This window comes from Natrix helvetica (assembly GCF_964273705.1).
Source record: "Natrix helvetica genome assembly, chromosome: 1".
Lineage (NCBI taxonomy): Eukaryota > Metazoa > Chordata > Lepidosauria > Squamata > Natricidae > Natrix > Natrix helvetica.
In genome coordinates this window covers 184,173,004-184,199,697 of record NC_138548.1, presented here as the reverse complement: position 1 = coordinate 184,199,697, position 26,694 = coordinate 184,173,004, and the positions used below count along the sequence as shown (strand labels likewise).

The window sequence follows — 26,694 nt, the reverse complement described above, 5'->3', positions numbered from 1 at the left end:
CTTGTAGAAACTCAAAAAATGGATTGCATTCTCTATAATATAATTACCACCATCCATGAGCTGCATCCATGATTTTCCTAGCTTCTTTGTACACTAACGGGTGTGGGGGGAGGGTCATGGGTGACTAGATTTCAGATATAGTTACTTCTCCTCTGAAGTGAGAGTGTGTTGTTGTTGGCCTTAAAAAGGGCAGTGGAGTGACCTTTCTTGAAGAAGTCAAAAAAATTTTAGTGGTGGCTGAGCTTTATATTATCTTAAATGAAAAAGATTATCTGAATTCTTTTCTGACTTGATTCAGGCTCAAGCATGAGACGGAATCAGCATTGTTCACTCTGGTAGATGTCCTACAATGTCACCTGGAGAATGGGAGTTTTCCTCTACTATTAGATTTATTCAACTCTCACAGCTTTTGGCTCCACTGATCATGGTATTCTAGTAGATTGTGTAAGAGCCAGAGGCACAATTTTGCAGTAGTTCCACTCCTACCATGAGGAAGGAAAAGAGCTCAAGTCTATGGGTGTTCTAAAGAATTTAAGTTCTTTCCCACTTCCATGTAAAGAATTCAGATCCTTCCCCATTTCTATTTAACATCCATAAAGCTGCTGGTTTGGGGTAAGATATCAATACATTAATAATACTCAAAAATATCTTGTTACCCCAGGTTATACTAGATATGCTGAAGAAATGCTGGTGGCCATGACAGTCTGGAAATAAACTTAGTTTTAATTCAAGCAGGACAAAATTTATATTTATCCAGAAATATTTAGGATTTAAAATGGTATCAGTATTAATACAGATGGGGTTATTCTCCATGAAAGAGCAGGTCTGCAGTTTGGTTACTTCTGAATGTTTACATAGCTGGACATTTTTAACAGTTTTACTGTTTTCTACAATTTTCTAGAGTTTTACACTTCTAGCTATTCCAGCTTTTGTGACTGGTGTTTCTGCTAATGATATACAATACATGTTTTCAGTCTGTTCAACATACAATGAAAGTAAAATAAAAACCTATAAAAATCACAACATCCAAACCCCTACCCATAAAAATCATACCTAAAACAAAATTTACGAGCACTAGAGCTAGCAGATTAATTTTAGATGAAAGAGCTACTTAATTATAAATGATTTTGCTAGGAAAGTATCAAGAAAAAGAATCAAACAAACCTCTGAAGGATAAGATTTTTACATCTCAATGCTGCTGTTAAAAATAACTTTTTGTTCCCACCAGAAGCACTTCAAAAACTGGCAGAATGAGAGATGGGCCTATCAATAGTTTGATAGTGGGGAAAAATATATTTTAGCTAACTTGCTTTCAAGCTACGTAGTAGCATTTTCAATTGAATCTGGGCTCAAAATGAATTCTTAATCTGTTAAAACAGTTGTAACACAAGATTAATATGCTTGCTATATAATCAACTACCTGGCAGTTTCACATTTCTCAGAAGCATCTTATTACTTGAAGTAATTCAGAAATGATGAAGGGGGAACAGCAATGCTCCTTTAGTTAAAGAATACTCCCCTCCCCCAAGTGTTAAGAGGCAGTTTCTTGGGGACCAGGCAGACTTCCCCCAAAATGCCCCAGGCAGATATACGTAAGTAGCAGCTCAGGAAGCAATTTCTGGTTCACCATTCACTGCATTTGCACAAATGCTTAAGTAGGACTACAATATGCAGAGGTAGTATTCAGCCGGTTTTCTCCTGTTCGCAAGAACCGGTAGCAGCGGGTGCTGGAGGCTCCGCCTATCCACCCCGACGTAATGCGCAAGCACTGCACATGTGCAGATGAGGCATGTGCACTCATATTTGCAAACCAGTACAGAAGGTAAGTGAATCCCACCCCTGACAATAACCATTAGATAGCAGCAAAAAGTTGAATCAATAGAAGAGAATATATATAGCTCAGGGTTGAGTCCTATGGAGTCATAGATAGCTTGGTTATTTACTTGCAGGTGTTTCGTTACCAGACTAGGTAACAGCTTCAGTGCTATTTTGTTATCTAATCACTGAAGATGTTGCCTTAGTCTGGTGGTGCAACATCTGCAAGCAAACATCCAAGCTCAGGAAGCAACAAGGACTCCACAAAGAGTTGAATACGTGAGGAAGAGTATTATTAGTGTATGGTGTTGTTTCAATAGCCAGGAGACTACAATGTTAATGTAGAGTAGTAGTTTGGCAGGCAATTAACTAGCTCTGTTGTGGTACATGTTTGCATGTTTCCTAAGGTGCGCCACAGGAGAGCAAGCTAACTTCGCACCAGAGTGAAAGACAAGCGGCTCTTTTAGCAGTGTCCCCCCCTCTCCACCAGAACTGCCTTGCAAATAGGTGTCACAATTGGGAAGGTTCAGAGCCAACAGGAATCTGACCACCTGCACAAAGTACTAGTTTGTTGTCCTCCTCCCCACCGAACCTATTTAACTACTCTCATAGAACATGCTTTCGAATTGCTAGGTGGGCAGAAGTTGAGGCAAGTGTCAGAAGCTTACCCCAACAAACAGTGCTAGAGCTCAAACCACAGAGCAAATGCCAACTTCACCATGCCTCTTGAGGAAGAGTAAACATTTGGCAGATAGGAAGCAACAGCTTTAGCAATGACATCAGGCTCAGGATTACAGGATTATAATTTTGCCACATTAAAAATACAACGACTTATTCTCTCCCCAAATGGACATAGCTAGGCAGGACATTCAATTATCATGAGCAGTAGCTGTTATTACCTAGAATCTAAACAAATATTGCAATCAAAAGGTATAAGGAACGTTTAACCCGCCCCTTCATCATAGCTGCTAAGAAAACTTTCCTCAATCAAAGTTAGTCACACCAAATAAAAGTTTCTGTTGATTCTAACAGAACCTTTTCTCTGCTGCGATGGGAACCCATTTTTGTCAGTACCTTCATGCAAAGAAAAAAGTTAAATCACCTCCCTTCAGTGCAATCCCAGAGTTCAGCATAAATATTTATGGCAGCTTCTTTAAAAACTCATTTGAAAATGCTCTCCAGTTAATCCTTAATATCTGAAAATATCCACAAAGTGCTAAACCAGTTTATATTACAGAGACAGAAACTAAAAAATGTATTCCTTCTGAGACTAACAAAGTAGTTTGTATATGCATAGGTTTAGTCAAGTTTGGTACATTGAAACTATATGGTGCAACTTGCAGAAATAGTTCTACATGGTAAAATACTCACCATTTAAAAATATTTTTTTAAATTAATAACAGAGTACATTATCAAAATTATGGAGCTGAAATGGACCCCATGTCGAAAATCAACTTGCAAACAATCATTTTTCAGCTGTGAGTCCTTAGCAAGAATATGTCAGTTTGTAGTTTTTGTATAAATGTAGTAGATTATAACAGAATAACAGAGTTGGAAGGGAGTTGGAAGGGACCTTGGGAGTCTTCTGGTTCAACCCCTTGCTCAATCAGGAGACCCTGTATCATTCCAGACAAGTAGCTGTCCAATCTCTTCTTAAAAGCCTCCAGTGATGGAGCACCCACAACTTCGGAGGCAAGCCATTTCAGTGGTTTATTGTTCTGTTAGGAAATTTCTCCTTAGTTCTAAGTTGCTTCTCTCCTTGATTAGTTTCCATCCATTGCTTCTTGTCCTGTCTTCAGATGCTTTGGAGAACAAGTTAACCCCCTCTTCTTTGTGGCAGCCCCTCAATACTGGAACAATAGAATCATGTCCCGTCCCCCCCAGCCCATTTTTTCATTAGACTAGATATATCCAATTCCTGTAACCGTTCTCCATATATTTTAGACTATACGGTATTTTAGCATCATCTTGATTGCTCTTCTCTGCACTCTTTCTAGAGTCTCAACATCTTTTTTTATATTGTGGCAACCCAAACTGAAGATTTTTCTAAAGAAAACATTTTTGTAATGTCTGAAAATATTTATAAGCATTACAATAAAGTAATGTATCAGTAAAGCTTTAATTTTATTTGAAAACCCACATACAGAGACACACAAACACAAATTGTATGCATAGGTAGGTGATCTGGAACTAATATTGATGAGTATTAACATCTATTCCCATGTCATTACACAACTCAGTTTATAGGAGAGGATCATTACACAAAACTGGGTCTTGTTTATAAATAAAGAAAACAACTAAACCTATCAGGAGGGTTAGTGGGTCTGCCAACTTAAATAGCCTCGGTCTAAATTATTAGTTAATTTCCAGCAGTTTATTCATGAATGCCTTTTAAAAAATCAAGGAATATTTTTAGGGATAGAACATCTTTTTTCTTTTTTGTTATGGTGTCATAAATTTTAATACTTGTTTCAATACACTGATGCTTATACAATATATTTGACAATTATTCACATTCTATTATTTAGATAGTTTAGCATATTGAAACTAGAAAAGAGACAAATATTCAATCAATGTTAATGATTGTCAATATTACAAGCATGAAACTATTTGGCTTTTTCATCCAAAATTGTATATAATAATATTTTAAAAGAATAACTACAGCTCATTGGGTTTCTAACTCCCAATAGTTTTATACATCTGGTAAGTTGCAATATTTGTGAATATTTAGGCTATCTTAGAAGGTGTACAATAAATTAATATATTTGCATACTACATGATACGTATATGGGAAACATTATTTCTTAAATTTAGTTGAATTTGCATTTACATACTGTTAGTTTTGCCACTGCTGCATATTTTCCAAATCTAAATTCCAATCAGATATTGTCTAAATCATACTTTCTTCCAATATTGAGCAAAAATTGTTCTCACATATCTCATTTACTTGTGTTTCTTGTTATTTTTTTCTGAGATTATGCCTAGTAAGAAAATCCCAAATGTGCTTTTTTCAAGAGCCAACTGGACTTTCTAGTTTTTCTTTGAAGACATTTATCTTCTCATCCAAGAAGCTTCTTCCGCTCTTGACTGAATGGAAGGATTTATCTTCCTTGCAAACAGCTGGTCATTTGCATTCTTTTAGAAAGTCGTTGAGCCTACCTGTTCTCAGAGTCACCTGAATAGTGCAAATGGGTGTGGAGCCTTCTTGGAACTGATGAAAGGATTGTGTTGTAGACTGGAGATAGATGATGACGTATCCCTCTCCTCCTGTTAAGAGAGGCCTGTTCAATTTTGACATAGATGCACTCTTTGATTCCTCTTTCAAACCAGCAGTCTTCTCTGTCCAAACTGAGAACTTTGCTGTCTTCAAAAGAGTGGCCTTTGTTTTTTAAATGCAGATGGACTGCTGAATCTAGTCCTGACAGGTATGTTCCCCAATGTTGTGCCATGCTTTTTTGAAGTAGTTGTTTTGTTTCCCTAATGTACAGATCTGCACATTTCTCATATATGTACTGCATATAACCACATAGATCAATTTTGTGTCTTGGTGTTTTATCCTTGGGGTGGACAAGCTCCTTGGGTTTAAAGTGTGCATGTATGTTGTGTGGCTGAAGATCCTCCTGAGCTTTTCAGATATTCCTGCAATGTATGGAATTGCTTCATTTGTTGTTCTTTTCTTTGTTTGTTATGGAGGAGCTCTTGCTGGGTCTTTTTTTGGGATTTGATGAAGGCCCACATGGGATAGCCACATGTTCTGAAGGCTTCCTTCATGTGTTTTAGTTCTTTTTCTTTCCCATCTTTGCTGATAGGCAGGCCTTCATCTCACTAGTGTACGGTTCTGATAACTTCCATTTTGTGCTCCAGTGGGTGGTAAGAATCAAATTGTAAATATTGATCTGTGTGTGGGTTGTTGTTTTTTTGTAAACTTCAATGTTAAGGTTTCTCTCTTCCTTAATGTGTACTGCACAGTCCAGGAAGGCTGGATTATTTTCCTTAACATCTTCCCATGTGAATTTGATGTATCTGTCCACAGAAGTGATATGTTTGGTGAAAAATATGGCTGTGCCATGGGTTCACATACATGGAAGAGATAGAAACCAAAGCCCTAAACTACTTCACAGGAATTTTACCCACTCATTGGTATTATGTGAACAATACTTAGGTCAAAATCAAAATACCGGAATTGGAAGCATTCACCAAACATATCAACTCTGTGAACAGATACATCAAATTCATTGCCTAGCCTTCCTAGACTGCACAATACAAATACGAAAGGGAAAGAACTAAAACACATCAAGGAAGCCCTCGGAACCTGTGACTATCCCTAGTGGGCCTTCATCAAATCCCCCAAAAGACCCAGCAGGAACTCCTCCATAATAGGCAAAGAAGAAAACAATAAATGAAGCAATGCTGTCATTCTATACATTGCAGGAATATCTGAAAGGCTCAGGAGGATCTTCAGCTAACACAGCACATGTGCACACTTTAAACCAGGGGTGGGTTCCTGCCAGTTCTAACCTCTTCTATAGAAGAGGTTCCACAAATCTACCATGCCGTTTAGAACTGGTTCCAGCTCCCTCCACCTGCCCGTCCGCACCACACTTGCCCGCCCACCGCTCACTGATTGGCTGGCTCACCAATCGCCCCGCCTAAGACTAAGAGTCTTAAAGTCTTAAATCTGTCAAGTTTGAACATCCCTGGGTTTTTTTTGTAAAGGGTTAGGGGTGCAAGGGTCTTGTAACTTGACAGCTTTAAGACTTGCACACTTCAATGCCAGAGTTCCTGAGCCAACATGACTGGAGGAGGAATTCTGGGAATTGAAGTCCACAAGTCTTAAAGCTGTCAGGTTTGAACACCCCTGGGGTTTTTTTTCTAAAGGGTTAGAGTTGCAAGGGTCTTGTAACTTGACAGCTTTAAGACTTTAAGACTTGCATGCTTCAAATGCCAGAGTTTCTGAGCCAACATTTTGGTTGCTAAGCAAGAGGGTTGTTAAGTGAGTTTCACCACATTTTACAAGTTGGCCACTCCCACCCAGTCACATGACTCCAAGCTACTCCCACTCAGTCACATGGTTTGCAAGCCACTCCCACAAAGCAGGTCACACCTACAGAAGAGGTTCTCAAAAAAACATGGTATATGCAATACACATATGAGAAATGTGCAGATCTGTACATTGGGGAAACAAAACAACCACTTCAAAAAAGGACAAACCCATCAGGACAAGATTCAGCAGTCTATCTGCATTTAAAAGACAAAAGCCACTCTTTGGAAAACAGCATTTTGGACAGAGAGGACCTGGTTGAAAGAGGGGTCAAAGAGGCCATCTATGTTAAAATTGAATAGCCCTCTCTCAACAGCGGGGGAGGGATACAACATCATCTATCTCCAGTCTATAACACAGTTCTTTCAGCAGTTCCAAGAAGGCTCCACACCTATTTGCACTACTCAGGTGACCCTGAGGACACAGATAAACTTCCGGGTGGCCTCAATGACTTTCTAAAAGAATGCAAATGACCAGCTGTCTGCAAGGAATATAAATCCTTCCATTCCCCATCATCCAGTCAGAGCTGAGGAAGCTTCTTGGCTGAGAAGCAAAATGTCTTAAAAGAAAAACAAGGAAATCCAGTTGCCTCTTGAAAAAAGCACCTTTGGGATAACCATGACCTGGATGACTGAGAATCTCCATAAACACCTAGTAAGAAAAGTTTCATTTCAAATTTAAATTACAAGATTTTCTGCATTACACTATGTATGTCTTCTCATCATTTTGGGGATTTTTTTTATATGTCCATCACATATGATATAACATTCCTTCTGTTTCATGACATTTCCAGCATTGATTACTATATGTATTACTATATGTCAAACTTAGATGTTATTGTTAGAAAAGGATAGAAAATGTTGATACATCTCATTTGGTGCAAAATGTTCTCTTTGGCCTTTCTGTCTCCTAGCTAGTTTTGTGACTAAAGTGGGACTAGAATTCATTATGTCCCAGTTTCTATCCCAGTGTATTAATCACATCTCCAGACTAGCCCTGTAAGATTAATTCATAGGCTGTAAATGGCCTATTCTACCTGACATTTAGTATTCCATCACTTCCCTCTTTACATACATACATACATACATACATACATACATACATACATACATACATACCAAGGGTGGGTTTCTGCCAGTCCGGTCCGGTATGCGCATACTCATTCGTCAAATTTAGCGTGCCTTTCAGGACCTGTTCATCTGGTGGCACCGTACCAGAACGCTCCCTCCCCTGGCCTTCCCCCACCCCCGCTCACTCCCCCCATCCACCCGGTCGCCGCTCGATCTCTCTCTTTCCCCGCCTCACCATGCTTGCAAAGTGCGGCACAAGGGGCAGAAGCCCCCGAACCCAGCAGAGAGCCTAAGCAAAGGAGGAGGCGGAGAACTGGGCGGAAGAAGGGGAAAACCCTAGTGAGGGCTGCCTGCCACCAACTTGACTCCACGCAGAATGGGCTGCAGAGGGTGCCATAAGGTAGGTTGATCAGGGCGGCATGCTGCTGCTACTGTTGGAGCTGCATTGCTGAGTTTGGGAACTTCTGCCCCTCATGCCAAACTTTGCAGCTGCTGGAGCCCCGCGTGGACCTCTTCAGGGCGCTAGACAACCTGGTTCTGGGGATTCCCCCCCCCCCAAAAAAAGACCGTCTGACCATCTCTCTGGATCTTGCGGCTTTTTCAGGGTTTTCTTTTAAAAAATGCCTCTCCAGAGGATCTTGAAAACTTGTGAGGTTGCTTTGGGAGGCAGGGCAGATGGGCAGCATTCCTCCCCCATGCCTGGGCGCCTGCAACCTCAGAGCCAGTGGGGAGCCTAAGCAAAGGAGGAGGCAGAGAGCTGGGTGGAGGAAGGGGGAAACTACTGCTCCTACTGGAGCTGCATTGCCCCGCTGGGTTCGGAGACTTCTGCCCCTCGTGTCGTGCTTTGCAGCTGCCGGAGCCCTGCATGACCTCTTTGGGGTGCTGAGCAACCTGGTTCTGGGAATCTCTCTCCCCCAGAACTAGGTTGCCCAGATTCCCAAAGAGGTCTGTGCAGGCATGGCTCCAGCGGCTGCAAAGCACAGCACGAGGGGCAGAAGTCTCCGAACCCAGCAGGGCAATGCAGCTCCAGTAGGAGCAGTAGTTTCCCCCTTCCTCCACCCAGCTCTCTGCCTCCTCCTTTGCTTAGGCTCCCTGCTGGGTTTGGGGGCTTCTGCCCCCTTGTGCCACACTTTGCAGCCGCCAAAGCCCTGCACGGACCTCTTCAGGGTGCTGGGCAACCTGGTTCTGGGGATTTCCCCCCCCCCAAAAAAAAGACTGCCCACCATCTCTCCAGATCTTGCGGCTTTTTTGAGGTTTTCTTTTTAAAAAATGCCTCCAGAGGATCTTGAAAACTTGTGAGGTTGCTTTGGGGAGGGTCAGATGGTCAGAATTTCCCCCCTCCCATCCCTGGGTGCCTGCAGCCTCAGAGCCAGTGGGGAGCCTAAGCAAAGGAGGAGGTGGAGAGCTGGGCAGAGGAAGGGGGAAACCCTAGCGAGGGCTGCTGGAACTGCATTGCTCTGCTGGGTTCAGGGACTTCTGTCCCTCGTGCCATGCTTTGCAGATGCCAGAGCCCTGCATAGACCTCTTTGGGGTGAATGATGCTGCCCATCTCTCCCCCTCCCAAAGCAACCTTGCAGGTTTTCAAGGTCGTCTGGAGAGGTGTTTTGTAAAATAACCCCCCCCCCAAAAGCCGCAAGAACCGGAGCAATGTGTGGTCGGTCTTTTTTGGGGGGGATTCCCAGAACCAGGTTGCCCAACACCCCACAAGAGGTCCATGTGGGGCTCTGGTGGCTGCAAAGCACGGCACAAGGAACAGCAGCATGCCGCCCTGATCAACCTGGCTTATAGTTGCAGGAAGGCAGCCCTCACTAGGATTTCCCCCTTCCTCTGCCTGGCTCTCCACCTCCTCCTTTGCTTAGACTCCCTTCCCGCTTGGCACAGAAAAGGGACTCAACTTTAAAATAGGGCACTTTGGCCCTGGGCCACTACGGGGTTTTCTCCGCTAGCTGCATCTTGCTTTGGGTAAAGGAGGAGGAGTGGAGGTCATAAGGCAGAAGAGAAAATTCTTCCCCCTGCCCTCTGGATCACCAGCATGAGCATGGCTCTTCAGGAGCTCAGCAACAACATGAGTAGCAATGGCGGCTGCCCACCCACCCGCTTTTTGGTTGAGGGCAGGCTTGTTTTGCAAAAGCGCAGCACAGCCAAGGGTTGAAGAAACCGCCCAATGCCAAAGTGGGCACACTTTTTTGCGGGGGAGGGGCCATGCCATACCTGCAACTTTTATCCCCCCACCTACCCCCCCCCCCATGCCCGGACACTATGTTGGGGAACCTGGGCGTGATTGGTCTTGATGCACGTCCCCCCCTGCCCGCCTCCGTGCTTTTGCAGATTGGCTGGCGGTGGGGCATGAGCATTTTGAAGCTGGGTTGAGTCCTTCCTTGGGATGGATGCCCAGACACGAGGGGCGCAGTCTAGGACTGGGTGCCCTCATCCGTTTCTCCCAAAGGTGCTTTTCCTCCTCCAAGAGGCAACTGGACTTTCTGATTTTTCTTTGAAGATGTTTTGCTTCTCTTCCAGGAAGCTTCTTCAGCTCTGAGGAAGCTTCTGAAGGAGCTGAAGAAGCTTCTTGGAGAAGAAGTGAAAGTCTTTGAAGAAAAAGCAGAAAGTCCAGCCTCTTCTTGGAAAAAAAAGGATCTTTGGGACATCCTGGATGACCAAGAATCCTCATAGAAATCACTCATTCCTTTCTGATGCCTCCTAGCCTTGCTTGCCTTCCACCCCTTGTGGTGGCCACTCTCCCAAAGCCCATGATAGTTGAGCATCAATAAATCCTCTTGTAGTATCAAGGGTGGCTGAAGGTTCAGAGGTGGCACACACCCATGGTTTCCTGATTGCCAGGGCTGTTTGGGAAATCTAAGCTGGAGAGACCTGGTCTGTCTCGAACTTTTGAAGCTGGTGGGCTCTGGATAAATGTCAAAACCTGAGCTTGATGCTGACCTAGAGGTTTTTGTTGAAACCCTGGTTTTGGTTTTGGAGAAAAACCTATTTCACCCTAAACTTGTGACTGCTTTCATCAAACCTTAGAGTGATTTAGAAAGAAAGAGAGAAAGAAAGAAAGAGAAAGAGAGAAAGAAAGAAAGAAAGAAAGAAAGAAGAAAGAGAGATAGAAAGAAGGAAGGAAGGAGAGAGGGAAGAGAGAAAGAAAGAAAGTGGGAGAGATACAAACAAGAAAGGAAGGAAGGAATGGAGGGAGGGAGAGGGAGAGAAAAAAATCCATCCATCCATCCCACCTAGAGGCAACTCTCCTCCAGAATAGTGCAGAAAACTTTCATTAGCAGAAAACTTTCATCTGACACTAATGTAGAGTTGCTTAACTCTGTCAAACACTTTCTGCTGAATCATTCATTGGGCTCAACTGATCATTCCTGTTATCCTACCTTGACTAAAAGCACTTAGAATTTAGCTAATCATATTATCTTCTTTCCATGTACAGAAGTCTTGGCATGCACTGATAATTAATTTAACAATTGTATTAATCATATATTCTGCTTGTCAGATGCCATATTGAAAACTACACTCCAGATAATATTAACTATGTTGTGAGCTAGATTATTCTAGTTAACTTTCCCAAGACAATTTCATAAGGTTTCTATATAGCGGGACTATGAAGTTAAAACATGGAAAATGCAGCAAAATATTGCAGTATTATGTCTTCCTTTTCAGCCAGTCAGGGATCTTTCCTGGATATGCCTTTTTTCTTCTTTTTTATATTTATGTTAGTTTTCATGATCAATCCTCACTGAATTGCTCTTCCCTCACCCAATTTTTCTCCTAAATCATTAATGTAAAATCTTTAAACTTGTGCAAGTACTTTTCTTCTATATGGATAATGCTTTTTTGGCTATATAAGGATTAACATTTGGAATACTTGCTATAAAAAGGTATAACAATTACTTCAAACGCTTTAGCTGCGTTGGCAAAGCTAGATACTATTATATTCTTAATGCAGGCAGAATTAGTAACAATTATATTCTCAGTGCAGTAATTAATTACTGAAATACAGAAAAGCACTTGAAAGAGCTGGCTCCCTCCCTTGATGGGTAGAGGAAGGTCACAGAACTTGGGAAATGAGCACTGCTATCTACAATAATCCTTATTTTTTTCAGAATAGTAACAGCAAAGATCATAACTAGAATTGCTGCAATTGCACTAATATAGCTACTAAGTCTATGCCAAGGAACATGAGAAACAGTGACTGTTTAATTCCAGAAATGAATTATACCTTGTCTGAATAACTTTCCCACAAAACTAAGCACTTAGTTACAGTATTTTATTAATTATCTATGCTACTTCATATATCCTGTACAAAATCATCATATTTCATAAGAGGTGGAAACTTTTAGCTAACAAAATACCTGTATTTTCTTATTTTGGATAAATGCTTTATACCTATGAACATAAATGTAAGAGCAGTGTGATAAATTAATGGCAAACCTCCATAGTTCAAAGGAACACACAACAGTGTTGTGCAAGCACTGGGTTCAAATCAGCCTTGCACCACCTCTATTTATACAGGTAGTCCTCAACTTACAACCACAGCTGAGCCCAACATTTCTCTTGTTAAGTGAGCCATTTCTCAAGTAAGTTTTGTCCCATTTTATGACAGTTGCTAAGTGAATCACTGCAGTTGTTAACTGAATCTGGTTTCCCCATTGACTTTGTTTGTCGGGAAATCGTAAAAGATGATCACAGAACCCTGGGACACAGCAACTGTCACAAATACGAACCAGTTGCAAAGCATCTGAGTTTTGAACACATGACCATGGGGATGCTGCAAAAGCTGTAACTATGAAAAAATGGTCATGTCAGTTTTTTCAGTGCTGTTGTAACTTTGAATGGTCACTAAATGAACTGTTGTAATTTGAGGACCACCTGTATTGCTTCCTAAAAGGTCACTTCGAAAGACTGCATTCTGGAGCTGCGTTCACTGAAACATAAAAGTCTATATGGTAAGAAGAGAAAAATAATCTGGAAAGATCAAAGCAGCACAGACTCTTGAGAATGTCCTTCAAGCATACTGTCACTCTGGATTTGTCATTATTTATATGATCAATAGAGATATTAATTTCACGTTCTTCAGTGTTGGTCCTGTAGATACACTGCATATACCACTGGGAATGCCTTGTTTTCTTTATGTGACAATAGTTTCTTATGTTTCATCAGAAACAGCTGCCAAAGGTCTCCTGAGCTTCAAAATAATGGGTCAGGTGGCACACAGACTTCACTCCTTTGCTTACTGCACTGATTAATACAATAAATTAAAAAAGCAATTTTCTGTAACTTCCCATCTTGTTAAAGTCATGCATTTCTTTGGATAGATCTGTTTTGGAATAAGCCATATTATTCCAGGAGTTATGAATTAATATCAAGTATGATTCAATGAAAAACACATCAAATGATTAATGATTTTAAAAATTATTGCCTTTTAATTTATTTATTTTATTTATTTATTTATTTCTTAGATTTTTAAACCGCCCCCTCTCCCAAAAAGGGACTCGGGACTCGGGTAATTTGCATTAATAGTATTATTTTAAAAAAATTAAGACGTTTCCTATCTATTAAGAAAGCATGTGGTTGGGTTTTCAATCGCAAACTAACCATAATTGTATCCAATAGCAATGTAACATATTTATATAACACAACTTTGAGAAATAGCTATTTGACTACTGAAATACTACCTTTAGAGAGGAAATGGAACATCTATAAAAGTACCGCAACACATGATCTTATATCACAACAAGAGGGACAAATCACATTTGGCCTAATAAAAGTAAGACTCTAATACATAACATGAAACCACAACAGACTAAATTCTAAGCAGTCTTCTAAATTGCTCTGATAGTAAGTTTACTCATATTGCTTTTCTGCTATGTATATAAGAACTTTGCAGGTCTTGATACAGCTAAGTTTATCATTTAAACATATAATTGAAGCAATGACACAAATGTAATTGTCATTGTTTTTAAATATAGTTTAGCCATGACTTTAGCTATATGAAGATGGCATGTGTGTGTGTGTGTGTGTGTGTGTGTGTGTGTGTGTGTGTACACATATACACATCTACTGGTACTAAAGATAAAGAATTTGGATCCATAACACATCAAGATCTCCCATACCTGCCATGTGAAAGATATTGTTTTTACCATGCCTTTTCTCTAGTTCAAGTAAGTTGGTTAAAATGAAGAGAGAGAAAATCTAATCTTCTAAATATAATAGAAATTCAGGCTATATTCCTTTGTTTTATCTACCGTACTGATACTAAGCTTCACAATTAACTGACAGCCATTCCTGGCACCTAAAGCCAATGCAGCAATAATATTACAGAGGTATTACCAATCTGCTGAATAGACATTCTTAAAGTAAGACAATCCCTCAAGGGACAGGACTATTTTGAGCTACTGTACTGTATGTTCCTTTTTTTAAATTCTTACCTTACTGTGTTTTTGCTGGTATCTTGTCCTAGTATCCAAAATATGGTAGGGACTTTCAGAGTCTTTGTTCAAATAATAAATAAGTCTTGAAGGCAATGTGATTTCTTTTTGGAATGCACTGCTGTAATTGTTATTTTTGCTACTACTATTGTTAGTCTGTTGAAATGCAGTGTCCTCATTTGCCAATATGGTTTCTGGTTTTTCCAAAGTTTCATTCCAATGGATAGCTAGGGAAGACAGATAGGTCTACATTAAACCACAGAGGAACCGAACACTTTATATAGGTTGCTTTAAATTCTGTTAATTTTCCTTCAAGAGAATATCATTCCAATGATTCCAACATGCCTTATTAAAATATTCCCTAGTACAGTATTTAGGAAAACAATACAAAGTATTGCAGTACTGCAGAAGTGACAGAAAATATTGGGTATTTAATACAATGTATTTTACATAATAATCTAAATGTTTTAAAAAAACCTTTTTCAGAAGGGAAGCTCTTTTAATGAGATCCCAAAAACCATGACTCTCATCCGTTTTCCTCAAAAATATTGATCAAAATCTGTGAATCTGCAAACTTCTCACAAATGGAATTCATGCATCTATTGAAAATCAATCAATTCTCTTTACATAAGGGCAACTTCTCACATAAACTAGAAGAATACAAATTCTAAGTAAGTTACTATACAAAATTATCTCAAGAAATTCAGTTAGACTTCTTTCAAAATAAACATTTAAGTACTAGAGATCATGCAGAAGAAAATACATGTCTTCATGCTTAAGAGTTCTCTTCACAGGGAGTTCTTTTTTTAATTCGCATATTATGTATGAGTTCTCAACTCAATTCTAAATATATTTCCCTAAACAGAAACCCCACTTACTCTGCTTCAGATACTTCTTAAATAAGATCCACACACAAAAATGAGCATTCTGACAACCTGCCAAGAACATTTTGCTGCATCAGCACCTTTTGAGATCACATCTTGCCCATCGTCATCATATGCCCGAGTTTGCACTCCCCCCCCCACACACCCCAATAAAGAATCTTCAACATGAGAATAAGAAGTTTTTCCCTCTCTTCCTTTTCCAAAAGCATGAAGAGAGAAGAATTCAATTGCAGTGGCGATTAACAATTTGCTGCAGATGATCAAACAAAATGCTATCCTCGGGATAGAAACCTGTCAATGAATCTGTGGGGAAGCAGGTGTATGCACATACTTATGGGCGGTGAAAGATCACGAAAGCTTCTCACCACAGGGAGCAAAAGACGGGGTGCTGTAATGAGCAGAAGAAACTAGCATGACAGGGGAAATGGGGGGTGGGGAGGAATCCAAAGGGACACCGGGAAAGAAAAAATAACTAGATAACGGGCTTTGCTATTTATCTGCATTGGCATGTAACTCGAAAGGCAGCAAATAGAAGGAGAAGAGGGCTGACTTCCCAAACATCATACACTGCGGAGGAAGAAGGGGAGATTCCAGCCCATTCCTCCCCCCCCCACCTCGCACTCACCGGTGTCCGCAATGACCCCCCAGCTCTCTGGGCGTCCCCAGCAGAGCAGCAGGAACCCCAAAAGGAAACGGCGGAAGAAGCCGAGCAGAGGCAGCCGCGCCAGGCAGGCTGAGAAGGGAGCGTTAGAGGATCGACGGTGCCGGCAGCTGCCAGAGAAGGGCTGCCGCAGAGAACTTCTGCCAGGCGGCTTCATGGCTCATAGCTTGGCGGGGGGAGGCAGGGCGGGCGGCGGTGAAGGGAGTCGCCTGCCTCGTCGGAACTGTGAGGAGCAGCGGGGGGGGGGAGCGGCGGCACTGCCCCTTCTTCCCCCTGGAAGAAAGCGGCGGTCGAGCGGTCACGCAGCGGCGGTCGCGGCACTTCTTTCCTCACATTGCTGGAGGCGAAGACACGGCGCAGTGACTCCGCTTTTTGTTCCAGTGCTGCCGCTGCCTCCACCGCGACACCTTCCTACCGCCTCCGCTCCATTATCTGCGGGCGCCCCTCCTGGGAAGAGCAGAAGCAAACCTCGGCGCCGCCTTCCTCCTCCTGCTGCTGCTGCTGCTGCTGCTGCAGGCTGGGCTGACAGTCGCTCGCGCTCTTCTCGCCCTCTCTGCCATTCACCTTTCAATGCCCCGCGCACTGCACAGGATGACGTCGAGACCCGGCCACACTCTTCCTCCCCCGGCAGCTGCAGCCCCTGCCGTCACGGGGGGGGAGAGTTAAAAGAGCGCGCATGCGGGGGGGGGAGATGCTTCCTCTGGCTCTTGAGAGGACCGGACCGGGACGGGGCGGGGCAGGGCGGGGGCGGCGTTAGACCTAAGAGGCGAGCGAGATGAGCAGGTGCCGTGATGCAGCATCTCGAGCTCGGGAAGAGGACGAGCGGCGCGGCCCTCTGACCTGCATGCGGCGTTCCGCCCGCTTCTTACCCGTGCAATTCTTGTCCCTACGTCCTCCTCTCCCTTCGCGATTTGCTGCAGTGCCAAAGCCAAAAAGGCGGGGAGGGCTAGAAGGGAGCTGCATTATTTTAACAGCTAGGATGCTCTCGAGTCGTGTTGCTTTCGCCCCCTCTCAGGACCGTCAGTTACCAGTGTGGGTTTTTTTCTTAAACCTCTCCAGCCATGTACTGGTCTTTCTCCTGAACAGTTTCTGACCAGTGAATAAATACTGTAATTACAAATAGACACTGCAAGCGTTGCTTAATGTCATTAAGTGAACGAGAGGGCTGGACTTTAGAGGTAGCTGCTTTAAAAAAAATCCAGAGAATGATTGTGGAGAGCATAGGAGGGAGAAATCACTCGGGTCACTCCTGGTATAAAAGTATTTATACGAGTTCCCTTGCTGAAACTGTGATCTTTCTGACAACTTTGTTGTTCCTCTTTAGTCATTCAGGCATTCTCTGAGACCCAGTGAACATCATTTCATGAGGATTGTCTGTCAGCAGCTACTTCTCTCTGTTTTTGCAAACTTCTGATGTCATCTTCATTGAAAGAATATGCCTTGTTTTCTGACAGCCCTTTTGACTGTTTTTTATTTTTCAAAGTGTCAGTTTTTTCTCCAATGACTTTGTATTTACCTGTCACCTATTTTAGCTTTAGTAACAGTATTAGTGGCTTCCAGTGGTTTGATTTCATCTAGTTTTGAATGGTTTGTTGTTTTTGCAGTCCAATAAATTTACCCTGCACAACTCAAAAGCAATTTTTTTCCTGATTTGGCTTTTTTTTTAACCATCTAGATTTCACAGCAACCACAGCCTTGGCAACAGAACCTGTTGGGCCATAATACATTTCTTCACTTAAATGTTTTGTCTAGTTTCTTGTCTCCCAAGCTATCTGTTTCATGGCAATAGTCACCCTGTCTATTCTATTCTAGGAAGATAAAGTTCATTACTCCTGCAATTTCTCCACCTATTTGCACTGGATTCGTATCACCATCCTCAGTGGAGAGGAGGGATCAAAACAGGCATGATGGCAGCTGTAATCAGAGCCCTAGCCTTTTTTGTGTGTTGATATTAAACAAAGTAAAAAGAGAGAGGTGGGGCTTCAACAAGGGTGAAATCCAGTAAATTCTGACAGGTTTTGGAGAACCGGTAGCGGAAATTTTGAGTAGCTTGGAAAACCGGTAGCGGAAATTTTGAGAACCAGAAAATGCCACCTCTGGTTGGTCCCAGAGTGAGGTGGGAATGGAGATTTTGCATTATCCTTCCCCTGCCATGCCCATCAAACCATGCCCACAGAACCAGTAGTAAAAAAAATGGAATTTCACCACTAGGCTTCAACCACTATCTTGCTGTATTGGTCCTTTCTGCAGACACTGCTGGTTAGCATTGCCCAGGTAACATCTTCATATTTTTATTGAGCAGGAATTCAGCTTCTAAGCTCCCTTTAATCTTCAGCAAGAAACACCTTAAGTCTTCTTCCCTACTACTTAGATAACCGCAAGGTATCTAAAGTTTTTGATCTTTCTCCTTGCAATTTTAATTCGTTTCTATTTCTCACAGTATATTTTGCCAATAAATAATAGCAATAGCACTTAGACTTATATACTGCTTCACAGTGCTTTTACAGCCCTCTCTAAGTGCTTTACAGAGCCAGCATATTGCCCCCAACAATCTGGGTCCTCATTTTACCCACCTCGGAGGGATGGAACGCTGATTCAACCTTGAACCTGGTGAGATTCGATCTGCCAAACTGCTGGCAATCAGCAGTCAGCAGAAGTAGCCTGCAGTACTGCACTCTAACCACTGCACCACCACAGGTCAAATAAGATGACACAATACAATCTTCACACACTGTCCTTTCCCAGTTTGAACCACAGTTGCTCTAAACTCTGTTCTAACCGCTGCTTCCTGCAAGTCCTTCAGTGGTCAATGAGGTAAGGGATATCTATATTTTTGTATGCACAGATTAAAGAAAATAAATATTTATAAATGTATAACAAAAATAAATGGCTCCTGGGTACTTATAAATTCTAGCAATAAATTTTTGTCTAGATTTAGTATAATATAAATATAAATGATTCTAGACAAAAGCACGTTTAAACAAATATAGTTAAATGAGAATGATGGTATATTGATGGTATAAAGATTTTTGATTTAAAATGTACAATTCAATATGAATGAAATATAAAGAATGATTGTAGTAACGCACGAAATTTATTTGTAACCAATCGACATGCTTTCTGGAAGATGTAATGAAGAATGTTTTTGTGTGTGTTTTTTGTTTAATTAAAACAATAAAAAAAGAAAAAAATGGCTTTTTGAACTGCCCTGCATTTTTCATTTATCCTTGGATGTTAGCAATGTGATTTTGGGTATATCAGGCCTGGTGCCAACCTGAGTTCTTTTTGCTTTAGGTATTTGCTTTTTGTTTTAACATGTTTACTCAGAAATAAATTCTACTTATTTCAGTTGTGTTCAGTCCCAGCCTACATTTATAAAAATGTGTTTTCTAGTCCTCTTTAACCTTTTCCAACCTGCAGTTTGGAACCTCCATCATATCCAGGACAATTCTTTTAACCTTCCTCTGTTTTGTGAAGTTTTGCTTAACATGCTACTGATACTAGAAACTTGGTGAAGTTAAACTATTCAATATTACTTTTGAAATATGGACTTCTGAATGTAATTTTAATATTTTTGATTCTCTTAAGATTTAACAAAGGTTATATGCAATAATAGAAGATGCAATATGGCTCACTTTGCCCCCTCCAGTAATCAGATCTTCCTTATTAAGATGAGGAAAATAACAATTGTCATTGTTGGGAAGAATTTCTATGGTAAAAATGTATCACCTAGAAGTTGTTCTTATTTCAGAATACCTTTTAGAGAATTGATTCACTATTTAAACAATTGCAAAAAGGCATATCCAGGTAAGGAACCATGTCTGTCTTGCCCTCTCTTCCTCAATGAAGGGATACAGGAAAAGGGCTTCTAGATCATTCAGTTGAATGGATTAGGCCAGATGGATCTCTTCCCATGAGAGAAGAGCATGGTCTCCTGGTGTTTCCCCACCAAAAATTGATGGTCCTTCCCTTACGCCTTTCTTGCCAAGTTAACTTCGCTATAGTAATACCTATACATTTCATCTTTTCAGCACAAAAAGTGGGGGATGCTAAGGTTGTACATTGATTAAGGCTGAATCTTTCTGTCATTACTTATTCAGGGACTCCTAATGTAAATTGCCTCTTTCAAAGATGGCCATCCCCTAAAGACCATTACTTATGAATAAATTCTATTGATTGAGTAGGCAAAGTGTACCTGTATGCGGAAATGGATTGCTATAAGGTTAAACTACAAACAAAGATTTCAAAATATATGAATTTATGCTGATTAAGAAATAATGCTGATGAACTAACATAAGGTACTTCTGCTTATAAACAAACTTATGATCTATGCAGTGAATTATATAATTTAATTGAAAATCTCAGACATTTAGTTGTAATGACAAAAGAACCAGTAGGTTGCATTTGTGAAATATGATCCTTAAAAGCTTGTGTTTTGTTGATCATTGTCCTGCATCAAACTCACTTTTGATAGGTGATATAAACAGCTTCATGACAATTTTAATATTTTGAACAGAGAATAGCAAATGAACTTCATGAACAAATGGTCTATCTATTTATACAGCTGGAATGCAAATATTCTATGCATTCTATGCCAGTGACGTGCGGTGAGGGTTATGGCTGGGGAGGCTGGTGACGTCATCAGGAAGGCGGGGAATGGGACCACGTGTGCAGACCACGTGTGCAGACCACTTGTGCAGACCACGTGGTCTCGTTCTCCGCCTTCCTGAGTGAACATTAAGGGGACCGCGGCGTAGCATTACTTCCTCCACCGGCACCAGTCCCTTTCACCCCGCTCAAGCCTTGCCGCCTGCAGCCACCGCCCGCCCTCGCTGCTCCTTTCGTTGCTTGCCCGCCCACCTCTAAGGCACGCCAAAGCCTCCTTCATCCCCCCCCAGCGCGCGCCCTTTTTATTTCCCGTGACACCACCCCCCCATTTCGGGAAAGCTTTCCCCATTGCCTGGGGGGTGAGGGGGGCGGCTCCTCTCCCCCCACTCCCTCCGTCCCTGCCTCTCTCCTCAGCCCCAAAGCTCCGTCCGCGCGACTCACTTCCAAGGCGATGGCTGCTCCATCCCGCTCCGGCTCTGGAAGCAACCGAAGATCAGGCTGCGTCGCTCGCTCGCTCGCCGGACTGCTTCGGCGCCATTCTGGCTACCTTCGTCCATCCGCGCCCGGGAGACGTGGAGGCAGAAATGTTATCGGCCTCCCGATGACGAAAGCAAGCGACTGGTTCGTCATCTGGAGGCGCCGAAAACATTTCTCCCTCCGCGTCTCCCGGGCGCCGAAGCAGTCCGGCGAGCGAGCGAGCGAGGCAGCGAGATCTTCGGTCACTCGTCCACCAGACTGCTTCCGCATCGCCCGGGCGCGGATGGACGAAGGTAGCCAGAATGGCGCCGAAGCAGTCCGGCGAGCGAGCGAGCGAGGCAGCGAGATCTTCGGTCACTCGTCCACCGGACTGCTTCCGCATCTCCCGGGCGCGGATGGACGAAGGTAGCCAGAATGGCGCCAAAGCAGTCCGGCGAGCGAGCGAGCGAGGCAGCGAGATCTTCGGTCACTCGTCCACCGGACTGCTTCCGCATCTCCCGGGCGCGGATGGACGAAGGTAGCCAGAATGGCGCCAAGACAGTCCGGTGGACGAGTGACCGAAGATCTCGCTGCCTCGCTCGCTCGCTCGCCGGACTGCTTCGGCGCCATTCTGGCTACCTTCGTCCATCCGCGCCCGGGAGATGCGGAAGCAGTCCGGTGGACGAGTGACCAAAGATCTCGCTGCCTCGCTCGCTCGCTCGCCAGACTGCTTCGGCGCCCGGGAGACGTGGAGGCAGAAATGTTGTCGGCCTCCCGATGACGAAAGCAAGCGACTGGTTCGTCATCCGGAGGCGCCGACAACATTGCTCCCTCCGCGTCTCCCGGGCGCGGCCGGACGGATGTATATAATATTATATATAGTATATAATATTATATACTATTATTCCATGGAGAGGTGAGGCCCTGCCTCCCTTGCCTCTACTGACCGCACGTCACTGTTCTATGCATATACTTTATTCAGAAATTTATACTCATGCTTAATATCCATATATTTTGTATGTTTATTCTTTCTATCCTCAGACCCATTCTTGCAGAAACTCCTCTGTATAGTAATAAGGACTATCATTATGCTCATCTAACATAAACATCACTAGTGATAAAGCCACTTGTTTCTCACTTTTTGCACCTGGTTGCTAGTAATTTTTTTTTCTATCCACAGTCTGCTGGTTAATAAGCATTAAGAAATAATGTACCTACTCTGGTGACAAAATGGGAATTTAAAAATCCACATTATGTCTATTTGCCATGTTCTTACAGTATTTAGCAATTTGTTAATCTTGGCTATGAATATAAGTGCTGGGCAGAAAAATAAAATAAATAACTTAATCAACAATAATAACCTTAGAGAAAAAAAAACTCAGCCATCATTGTACTAACAATTTAGGGCATATTATCTGGAAATACAGTTGATAGTAGTTTAGTCTTACAGTTGAACAAGTATGTTTGAGTATGGGAGCAAGGGATACTTCTCCATAGAGTTGCACAAATTCTCTTTAAAAGGGGAAGAATGTTGGTAGTTAAAATAAGCCACTCAATATAAATTTTAAAAAAAGTTGAGGAACCTTTAAAAATAACAGTTTATCATATAGTTGATGTCAAAATTTAAGGTTTGCGCCATCGTTATATACATATAATGTTATGTTAAATTGAGAGCTTGTCAAGTAAAACTATTAATGTGATTTCAAAGCCTAGTATTTCTTACTGTTAGCAGTCTTTTATGTTCTCAATAATTCATTAGCTAAATGATTGTGATTGCTTTGTCCTGATATTATCTTAACTGCAGAAACCATGAAGTTGTGGAAGGAAACTTCAAAACCAACCACAACCTGAAATAAAATATTATATGAATGGTAATTAGACACAAACATTAAAAGTTACTAACATTGTTTAAAAGAAGTAAATACACTAAATCTCACAATTATATTTCTTCATCCTGAAAATATATTATACTCTAACCATTGATGCTAGCATGCCTTCACTTCATTCTAAATATGGAATCAATTAGTCTAATCATGAAATTATTAAAAATATACTGCCTTATCCCAATAGGTAGCTTAAAGAACAAAGTAGGGCAATTTTAACTGAAAGTAGAGGTTTTGAATCTTTCTAGGCATCTTGAAAATGAGGTATCCTAACTCAGATCACAAAAATGAACAAGAAAATCTGCTTGATATAAATTGATTGAAACTACTATATGAATTTATATGCTGACTAAATATTGTTATTTTGTACTGAATTTTGTTTAAATGTATACTATGAGTATGGGGGGAGGGGACACCTGCCGCATATTGCAACTGCCAAAATTTGTAACCTTTTCCATCACCCCTTTCCTTTTTATTTCCTAAAAACCAATAAAACTTTGTTTTAAAAAAGAAAAAAAAAGAAAATGAGGTATCCTGTGGAAAACAGAAGTTCTGACACTGATTCATAGAAGTTGGGGGATAAGAGTCTCTTGCTGAGGAAGAGTGAGACATCTTAAGAAGAAAAATTGCTGGTGCTTGTTTCAGCAAAGAATCTGCTAAAGTGATTGAATCTTTTTAAAGGGATTACGGTGGCTCAGCTTGAGAAAAACAAACAATAATACAAAGTGGTGAGAAAAAAAGTATCAGGAGGATACCAGATGGTATTTATTCTTATTTATGGAATACTACTTGTTCTCTAGGCATGATAGCTAATCTATTTTGGTTCAACAGATCTAGCAGAGCTGTTTTGTCGCTTTTTCCGCTTGAGGATTAAAGAAAAACGTTTAGTTTGAGTACTGCATACTGTCATCATTTTTCTGGTTCTTTAAATCGGAACATCTGAGTCAGGAAAACAGGAAAATAGCATGCAGAAGACTTGGTCTCAGTAAAAGATATTGCTTGCAAATGCTGTAAAGGGAAAGAGTCTTCTATTCATTGCCAAACAATAGATTTAAAAAACTTTGTGGTACAGGAGATGGTCTGATTGCTTGGATGAGATTAAATGGTCCCCCACATTCTTTTCCATCATGGTGTTTTATATAATTAAATAATGCATATATATATATATATATATATATATATATATATATATATATATATATATATATATATATATATATATATATATATATATATATATATATATATATATATATATATATATATATATATATATATATCCTACAGTGCTGCTCTTTGCAGTCTATCAATTGTTAGAGTTAAGATACAGCAAAAGAAAACTGCTTCACTCTGCCTATGTTTGTGTGTGTAAGAAAAGAGCGTCAGTCAAAATAGCATGCCGTATATGTAAAATCTCTATCTCTATGAGATAATTGCAGATTTATTACATTAAAAAACCCTCTAATTTGAGGTAAGTATTATGGTTTATGAGAAATATTGTAGGAGAAAGAGCTACAATTATTTTGGAAAATGGCAAAGCACAGAATTATTCCAATTGCTTGTGTTTGCCCAAGTTCTCCTGATCCAAGTGATGCCTATTGCTTTTTCAGATAGAACTTGCTGCCGGCAACAATTTAAGGAAGGCTATGGTGAGATTTCTGGCTATACCATAGTTTGTAGGAGTAATAAATAAATAAACAAAATAAAACAAAATCAAAGCTCTCTAGGAATTTTTAAAAATTATACGGTGCTCTAATGTTGTCTGACAGACTATAGCCTAATAACGAAGTTACCTCAATGTTTGAAACATTGCAGAATAATTCCAGTTCTATGGCAAATACCTCTTGCTTTACAGAATAAGCCAAGTCCTTTCTGTGGCCAACAAATAATTGAAGACTTATTGTGAATATGCTGTATTCAGCCAGCCATTTAGGAGAAAAATATCATTTTTAAAAATTAGAACTCCATCTTATTTCTTAAATTTAGTTCTATTTTTTTTTTAAAAAAAAAGATAAACAGTGCAATAAAATTCAACTCATACGTGTAAAGGTTAAAAGGGGAGATGGGGAAACAATTCGTACAACCACATATTAATTATACCATAATATTCTTCCCACACATTAATATATTCACCTGAGATAAAACAATGATTCTCCTGGACAACATAAGATATGAAATCAAACCACATATTTGAGAGGTTGAACTCTAACTTGACCAGAGCATAGCTGCAGAATGTAGGTCAGTTTCTCAGCTGCTGTGATATGCCAAACATTTTGGAATCAAGAATCAACATCACAGATTTATCTTCCTAAAGTTTAGCTATGGACATTCTGGTTGCATTCAACAAAAATACCATTACTTTTTTTAAAAAATGTATTAGTGTTAGACCCTGAAAATATACTTGTCAAAGCAAATTGTAGACAGAAGTTAATTCTTTGATTTATAGTTTTATCAATAACCCAAAATACCCCAGACTAGAAGGAAAATTCACACATAACTACAAGTGGAAATAAGTTCCATTTTCTTCACACCATTCCAAAAAGTTTTCATGCATGTTATTTTAAACATAATCATATCTCATCTATTGAATAGTTTAAGATAATTTTCTTTAATTTGGGCTGGGGATGATGACACTGATTTCCATATTTTATTCTATTCTTGAAATGTTTTCTCCAAAGTCATTTTCAAACAAATTAGAGCTGAAGTATTTTTTCTGGGACATTAGATAATTTAGAGATAACTCTTTCAGATTAATCTGAATGAGTCTATAACTCTGCTTCAAAGTTTGTCTATGGTCTGTTACTTGAGTGTTTATTTTTGAATTAAGAAGAAAGGATCTAAACTGTAACTGAAATAGCTGAGCACATTCTGAAGTTAACTTATCACTTCTAATTTAATAGATCTAAGTCTTGAGTCTGTATAATTTCTGATTGAACTTGGTTTATAACATGTAGTAATATACAGAAAATGTAGGACAGCTAAAAATAGAAGTAAAGGTAACAAAAGGTTGCTACTATTTTTACCCATTGCATTCAAATTTTAAAATTAGCACTCCAAAAAAGATTATAAAAGGTTCAAAATCTTTTAAAAGTGTCTGGTAGGAATCAGCAATTTTGAGTATCTGGTGGTATTGTTTAGTGACTTCGATTTCAAGTCAGATTTTGATTTTTACTTCTGCTAATAATCATTTGATTTTTTTTTTAAAACAATTGGTAAATGGAAAGCCTCATAATAAATATATAAATTTGGAAATCCAACTCCACTACTCTGGGGATACTGCAACAGTCGTAAAATGGTCGTATGGCATTTTTTTCAGTGCCATTGTAACTTTGAATGGTCTCTAAATGAACTATTGTAAGTTGAGGACTACTTGTATTACTAAAATGCATAAATAAAATGAAACAAATCCATAATGTTGCAGCTAAGTAATTTTTAATTTTAACTATATTACTCTTTTAGAGCACCTGCTGTTATTGAACCCATTCTCCTAAACAGGATCCTAACAGTCACCTAAGGCAAATGTTAAGAATAGCTTAAGTCAGACACTGAGCCTAAGAAATAATGTGTCTGCACTTTAAGTATTAAAAATAAGTTCAGTATACAACTGAATTTTACAGTATCTGGCAAAATTAAGTGCCATTTCAATCAGTGTGTAAAGCAATGGTGTAATATGAGTCATTGGGGTGTACCTCGATGCGTTCTCACAAACACCCTTCTCATCCATTTATTGTTATGTGCCGTCCATCTTGTCCAGAGATGATTTTATTTTGATTTTAATGAAACTGAAATTAATTCAGTTCAATTTAATTTCAAGCATGTTTTCCTCAGGACAAAAATACTTCAAT

General features: G+C 40.4%; 1 protein-coding gene across 4 annotated transcripts in view; it reads right to left on the bottom strand.

The window, feature by feature from the left end:
* Positions 1-16,569, bottom strand: part of ADAM23 (ADAM metallopeptidase domain 23) — a 93,587-nt gene extending 77,018 nt beyond the window's left edge. For all 4 annotated transcript variants that reach the window (XM_081939880.1, XM_081939881.1, XM_081939883.1 and 1 more), the window contains exons 1-2: positions 15,867-16,569; positions 14,358-14,584 (exon numbers count right to left, since the gene is read on the bottom strand). In XM_081939880.1, the coding sequence (XP_081796006.1) occupies positions 14,358-14,584; positions 15,867-16,059 (420 nt within the window). In that variant the 5' untranslated portion in view covers positions 16,060-16,569. The remainder of the gene's footprint in view (positions 1-14,357; positions 14,585-15,866) is intronic.
* Between the last annotated feature and the right edge of the window lie 10,125 nt (positions 16,570-26,694).